Source organism: Onychostruthus taczanowskii, unplaced genomic scaffold (genome assembly GCF_017590055.1).
Source record: "Onychostruthus taczanowskii isolate IOZ18803 unplaced genomic scaffold, ASM1759005v1 scaffold61, whole genome shotgun sequence".
NCBI lineage: Eukaryota > Metazoa > Chordata > Aves > Passeriformes > Passeridae > Onychostruthus > Onychostruthus taczanowskii.
Genome location: NW_024503790.1, coordinates 2846300 through 2852332, shown reverse-complemented (window position 1 = coordinate 2852332; position 6033 = coordinate 2846300). Strand labels below are relative to the sequence as shown.

Here is a 6033-nt window from a genome sequence, read left to right as displayed (position 1 = left end):
TTTGTGATGTTTGTAAATGTATTTATTACACTTGTACAGAAGCAGGGAAAATGGGGAGAGGGATGGAGAAAAGACCTAACTGGTTTTCACATGTTTGTAATTCAGCTACCTGTGACCACTTCAGCATGTCTGCAGCTCACTCATCCTCTGCTGTGTCACTCAGAAAAACTTCATGATTTCTGAACTTCTGCTGTTCTTTGGTTGGAAAAATAACTCTTTTCAAGAATAAAATATAATAAAATTTATATCTATAAATATAGTATGTATCTAAGTATATATAAGGTACATTGGGAAGTATTTAAGTGTTCTCCAGACAATTTATTTTGTACAAATGAGTAATTAACTTTGCACTCTATAGGAGATACACTTTATTAAAACAAGAATATGTGTAAAAGGTAACTTTCTTACCGTGTTCTCCCTCCCTCAGAGGTTGGTTACACTCACAGCTTTACTGAGGTGCAGCACTGGAAACTCGTCTTTGCCTGACATTTGTAGAATCATTTGAGTGTTGCACAAAGGAAACCCCAAAAAGCTCAGGGGGGCATCTAAGGTAGGAGAGACTTTGGTGGGTTTCCTGTCTCTGGGAACAGGGTCAAATATGGGATTAAACAGTAGGACTTGTAACTCACTCCCCCAGCCCCTCTTTAACGAGACTGAAATCTTTCTCTTTTGCTTTTAAATGAACAAACAGGCCCAGAACCTTTCAGAAAGTAAACAGAAAACCAGCTGTACTTCTGTTTGCATCTGTCTGTGCCAGGCCTGCCCTGAAGCACTGCACTGCTCTGTTACAGCAAATCACAGCCAGGAGGCAAAACTCTGACAAGAGGAGCTGGCCGAAGGCAGCGGGCAGAGATGTGCCACTGCTGCCGGCAGAGCACCGGGAACTTCCTCCTGCATCGGAGCAGCAAATCCTCTGCTCTGCAGCACACGTGCAGCAGGAACTCTGACTGACAGGAGTCCGGAGAAAGCAGCAGACGGACGGTGCAGAGTGCAGAGGTAACATTTTAATGGGGTCAGGTGCACCGACAGGGCAGGAGAGTCCGCGGGGCCGGAGCAGTCCCGGGGCCGGAGCAGTCCCGGGCCCCTCGGGACCCTCCCGGCCGGGCCGGTGCAGTCCGGGATCCGGAGCAGTCCGGGATCCGGAGCAGCCCCGGGCCCGGTGCAGTCCGGGATCCGGAGCAGTCCCGGGGCCGGAGCAGTCCCGGACCGGTGCAATCCCGGGCCGGTGCAGTCCGGGCTCCGGAGCAGTCCCGGATCCGGAGCAGTCCCGGGCCCGGTGCAGTCCGGGATCCGGAGCAGTCCCGGATCCGGTGCAGTGCCGGGCCCGGTGCAGTCCGGGATCCGGAGCAGTACCGGGCCGGTGCAGTCCCGGGCCGCTCGGACCCTCCCGGCCGGGCCGTGTCAGGGCGCGGTGCCGCTGCCGGGCTCGGCCGAGCCGTCCGCAGGGGCAGCCTCGGGCTGCTGCTCGCGCTGTCGCCGCCGGCGCAGCCTCTCGGCGCCGGTCACCGTCATGGGGTGGAGCGGCAGGAACCCCGCCAGCCCTGCCCGGGGAGACGCGGTGAGAGCGGGAGCGAGCCCGGCCCCCGCCCCCATCCCCGGCTCCCCCCGGCCTACCCAGGAGCTTCTCGGCGGGCCGGGAGAGCTGCGCGCCGCAGCCCAGCCAGTAGCGCAGCCGCTCCAGGTTGAGCCCCGCCACCTTCTCGCCGTGCGCGTTGGGCAGCGGGTCGAGGCAGCCGAGCTGCTCCAGGTACTTCCCGTCGCGGGCGCGCCGGCTGTTGGCAGCCACGATGCGGAAGAACGGCCGGTTGGTGCAGCCCCCGAGCGCGAAGCGGATGACGACGTGGCCGCCGCGGCCCCTCAGGAGGCGGCTGCCTGCGGGGAAAGCGCGGGGCGGTCACGGACGGACCGGACCGAGCCGGGCCGGGCCGCTCCGAGCCCGCCGCACTCACCGAGCTGCACCATGGCGGCGGCACGGCCCGCGCGCGGCGCGCAGAGATGACGTAAGGGGCACGGCCCGCGCGGTGGCTGCCGGGAGTTGGAGTCTGAGGTGGGGTGATGACGTCATTGGGGCATCCCAATGGCACGCAGTGCTGCGGTGGGGAGCACGGGCTCCCCAAAAAGGGACTTAAAAATAACCCCCCGTATCAGGATTTTGGAGTATAAGAAACTCCGAATGTAGCACTGGAGGGCTTTCCGATGGAAATGTATCTCGAGGCGTGGTTTGAAGATGCCGGCAGAGGCGGGGTACGGCGCACCCGAAACGCGGGGAAGGCGCGGAGCCCCGGCAGCGCAGCGGGCCCGGGCCCCGGCACCGCGCGATGGCAGCCGCTGCCGCCGCCTGCCGCCCGGCGCGGGCACTGCAGCCGCCCGCCCGAGGGGCGCATGCGCGCCGAGCTCAGGACTCGCCGGCGCCGCCTGGCGGTGAAAGGCGGCAGTGCGGCTGCCCGCGCTGGCTCCGTGCGGGATCGGGGCGAGCTCAGGGCTCGGCTCCGGGAGGAAGGGAGCGCTTAGGAGAGCGTTTGGGGTAGGATTAGGGCTTGGGTTAGGGTTAGTTTAGGGTTAGAGTTTGGGGATTTTAGTTAGGGATTAGCGTTTGGGGTTAGTGTTATTTTTAGGGTTAGGATCTTTGATTCGGGTTGTGGTTGTGCTTATGATATGTTCTGTAGTTTTTTATGACCCCATGTTGGTCCGGAATCGCATAGCATCTTTTTTTTTTTTTATTTTATTTTTAAAAATTTTATTCTGTCATTTTATTGCATTTGAATGCCCTATACTTGTACAGACAGTGTGTTTTGCCCTTACGTACTTTGCACCCCATGTTGGTCCGGAATCGCATAGCATCTTTTTTTTTTTTTTTTAATTTTATTTTTAAAAATTTTATTCTGTCATTTTATTGCATTTGAATGCCCTGTACTTGTACAGACAGTGTGTTTTGTCCTTACGTGCTTTTTGCAGAGTATTTTAGCAGGAGCAAGAACCTCTTGCCCCGGCTCAGGTTTTTCCCTGTAAGAGCTTAATTATTTTGCCTTTTATTAAAACTTTTCTGTTTCCAACACCAACTCAGAAGCCATCCTGCTGATTTTATGCCATTTGAGGTAGCTGAGCTATCTCAGGTGTGATGGGTTCTCTGAGAGCTCCTAAGATCTGGCTCGAGGAGGAAACCCATGCTTTTGTATTTCATTTCTGTGTGTTTAAAGTGACTGGGATTCTGAGGGATTGAAAATGTATGGGGTCATGTTATTTGTTCTGTCATCTGTGTTGCACTCTAAAGCCCAGCACTGGCACAGACTTTTGTTCAAGGCAGAGTTGTCCTTGGTTTTGCACCAATCTGCATTGAAACCAGTGTAAAATTATTCTCTCAAATGACCAAGCTGTACAGAAATATATTTGAGGACGTGTAGCTGAAAAGAAAGTGATTCACTAAATAATAATAATAATAATAATAATAATAGTAATAAAGATTTGTTTGTTCCCTCTTTGGCTTCTGTCTTTCTTTGGTGTTATTTGCTTTTTTTTTGTTTGTTTTGTGTTATGAGTCTCTCCCTGTCCCTCTGCCTCTTTCTCACCCCCTTTCCCCCTTTGTGCCTCTCTGTCTCTCTCCCTCTCCGATCTTTGTCCCCTTCTCTCTCCTTTTCACCTCTCTCCCATCTTTTCCTCTCTTTCCTCTTTGCTTTGCCTCTTTTACTCTCTCTTGTCTTTTGTTTCTTCTTGTCTCACTTTCATTTCTCTCTTGTCTTTGTCTCCCTTTTGTCTCTCCCTCTCACCCATTCCATTCTGCACTCTTGCAGGTGATCAGCACGCACAGAGAAGCTGCAGCTCCAGTGCCCTGGGCAGGGTCTGACCCTCCCAGCAGCGCTGGGACTTCGAGGATCATCCCCTTCCCACCCTCCTCCCTGCCGGGGGCAGCTCTTGGAGCTCTGGGTGCTGAGAATTTCAGACTTTCTGTGCTGACAGACTCTGGCCCCCAAGAGAACACTGCATTGACCTGAGGCCGTGGAGAAGCTTCCAAAATGGAATGACAGAACTGGGATTGTGGGTGTGCAGTTTGAATAGAAGTGTGTAATGTCACAGGGTGGGAAACTTAGAGTTTGAGGGTTTAGAATATAGGAATAGATATAGAGCAGGATGGAGGTTTAGGGTGGAGGCTGCTCCTTATTCTTTACCTTCTTCTTCACCTTCTCCTTGGGTAGTTTTGTGTAATTGGATAAAAAAGTTCCCAATGCAGACCATGGGTGGTTGGTTATTGGCTTAAAAGTAAAAATAATTTGCTTTCTGAGAACATGGAGCCAGATGCACCATTCCTGCCTTCCTCGGGACGTTCCCTGCAAACACAACACAGCAGCTCCTCAGACTCAGAGGAGGGATCCCTGCCCTCGTCAGACACTTCACAGTGAGGTGGTTCCCTCCCTGCAGACAGCAGGGTCAGGCTTCAAAGCTGCCCCTCCAAAGGGGGATCCCAGGGTGAGGAAAAGGCACCCCATGGACAGGCTCTGCATTGTTGTGCAGAGCCAATTCTGTGCTCACCTGCCCTTGGGAATCCAGCTGCTCACTGCTCCAGCATGATGTAGCTTTACCTAGGCAGCATCTCGGATTCTTCAAGAGCCAAAATGACAAAAATAATATTGGAACTTTTCAATTGCTCTAGGTTTGCCCTAAACCCCAACTTTCCTCTTAGTAAGTGGATTGGGAGGAAACATAAAATGCAAATAGAGGAAAAGGTCATTTTCCAGCTCTACCTTTGCCAATGCATCTCTGTCCTGTGCTTTTCCTTTTCCCTTTGGAACTGCCCGAGTTTCCTCAGCAGAGGGAGCTCCAGCTTTACGTTTGCCCCCCTCGCCTTTCCCGAGTATTGCCCCAGAGGAGCTGGGCGCGAGTTCCTGCTTCTGGAGCCTTCCCTGGGCAGCAGCACCCACCCACCCACCTCTGCTGGGTACCTTTCCCTGGAGATGCCACCCGCCCTTCCTTGGGCACCTTTCCCCGGGCATCCCCACCCCTGCGTGGGCAGCCCCATCCAGCCCCAGCTCAGGATGTGCCCCGGCCTCACCCTGACCTGGCAGCTGCTGACAAAGGTGCCGTGGGGGGAGTTGAAGTCCTGCAGGATGAAGCTGTTCTCTGAGGCGGAGAATTCCAGGGCTGCACGGCGATCTGCTACCCCTGGAGACTGGGAGCAGGAAGGGAACGCTGCTGGAGGTGGCTCCAGGCTCATTCCTGCTTTGCCAAACCCCTTTCCTGGCCGTCAGTCCCAGCACAAACTGGTACTCCACACTTTGCACGGAGGGCTCCAGCACATCCCCTGCCCTCCATCCCCCTCCCATTTCAGGACGCTCAGCTGCCTCGGCCCCACCTGCAGGACGATGTTGGCCCCTCTGTGGCTCCCGATGGTCCTGGTGTGGGATTCCAGCTGGAAACACCCGGAGTGCTTTGGAAAGGCTCACCTTGCCTGGCTCACCTGCAAGGCTTGCACCAAGAAACCAACTTCTCATTCAGCAACCTCCCACCCAACACAACCTGAGGCACGAGTGGCTCAACAACTCATGCACTAGAACTGCACAAAATAACCCCAAAAGCAGCTCTCTCCAGCTGGCAGTGTGGCTGCAGTAGCCTTGGAAACCTTGGCCATGCTGCTGCCTGCCTGGGTGAGTTTTTCCTGTTTGTTTTGTTTAGTTTAGGGTTTTTTCCTCTCCTTTTTCCAAGCAACTATCCTGGCAGCACAACACAGCTCCGTGCTGGCGTGGCCACAGCGATCCCATCAGCTGGGGACACACGTGGGAATGTGCATCCCAAACCCCACAGGGGCCCTGCCACCTGCCAGGGCTCCCAAAAAACCTTTTTGCCCCCATTTTCCTTATTTTTTATTTAATGTCATGCATACACACACACACAGACACACACACAAACACGTCTTGCAACCTCAGGCAAGGGGACAAACATTGCTGTCAGGTGGATTCTGTCACCCACGAGTGCTTCTCCATCAGTATTCCCTGGTCCTAGGCTGCCACACTTTTTACAGCAGAAAAAAAGGGAAAAAGCCAC

At 54.2% G+C, this 6033-nt stretch overlaps 1 protein-coding gene across 1 annotated transcript; it reads right to left on the bottom strand.

Annotated features, from left to right (window-relative positions):
* Positions 1 to 1318: 1318 nt before the first annotated feature.
* MRPS16 (mitochondrial ribosomal protein S16) lies at positions 1319 to 2087 on the bottom strand. Its single transcript, XM_041419738.1, has 3 exons — positions 1950 to 2087; positions 1615 to 1872; positions 1319 to 1541 (listed from the first exon to the last, which is right to left on the bottom strand). The coding sequence occupies exons 1-3, from the start codon at positions 1960 to 1962 to the stop codon at positions 1402 to 1404; spliced, it is 411 nt and encodes a 136-aa protein (XP_041275672.1). The 5' UTR covers positions 1963 to 2087; the 3' UTR covers positions 1319 to 1401.
* Positions 2088 to 6033: the final 3946 nt, after the last annotated feature.

Bases quoted from the DNA above. Each gene is read 5' to 3' on its own strand.
- MRPS16 (XM_041419738.1), bottom strand. The intron at 1,542-1,614 runs GTAGGCCGGGGG...CTCCCCGGGCAG, and splicing joins GCCCGCCGAGAAGCTCCTGG to GGCTGGCGGGGTTCCTGCCG.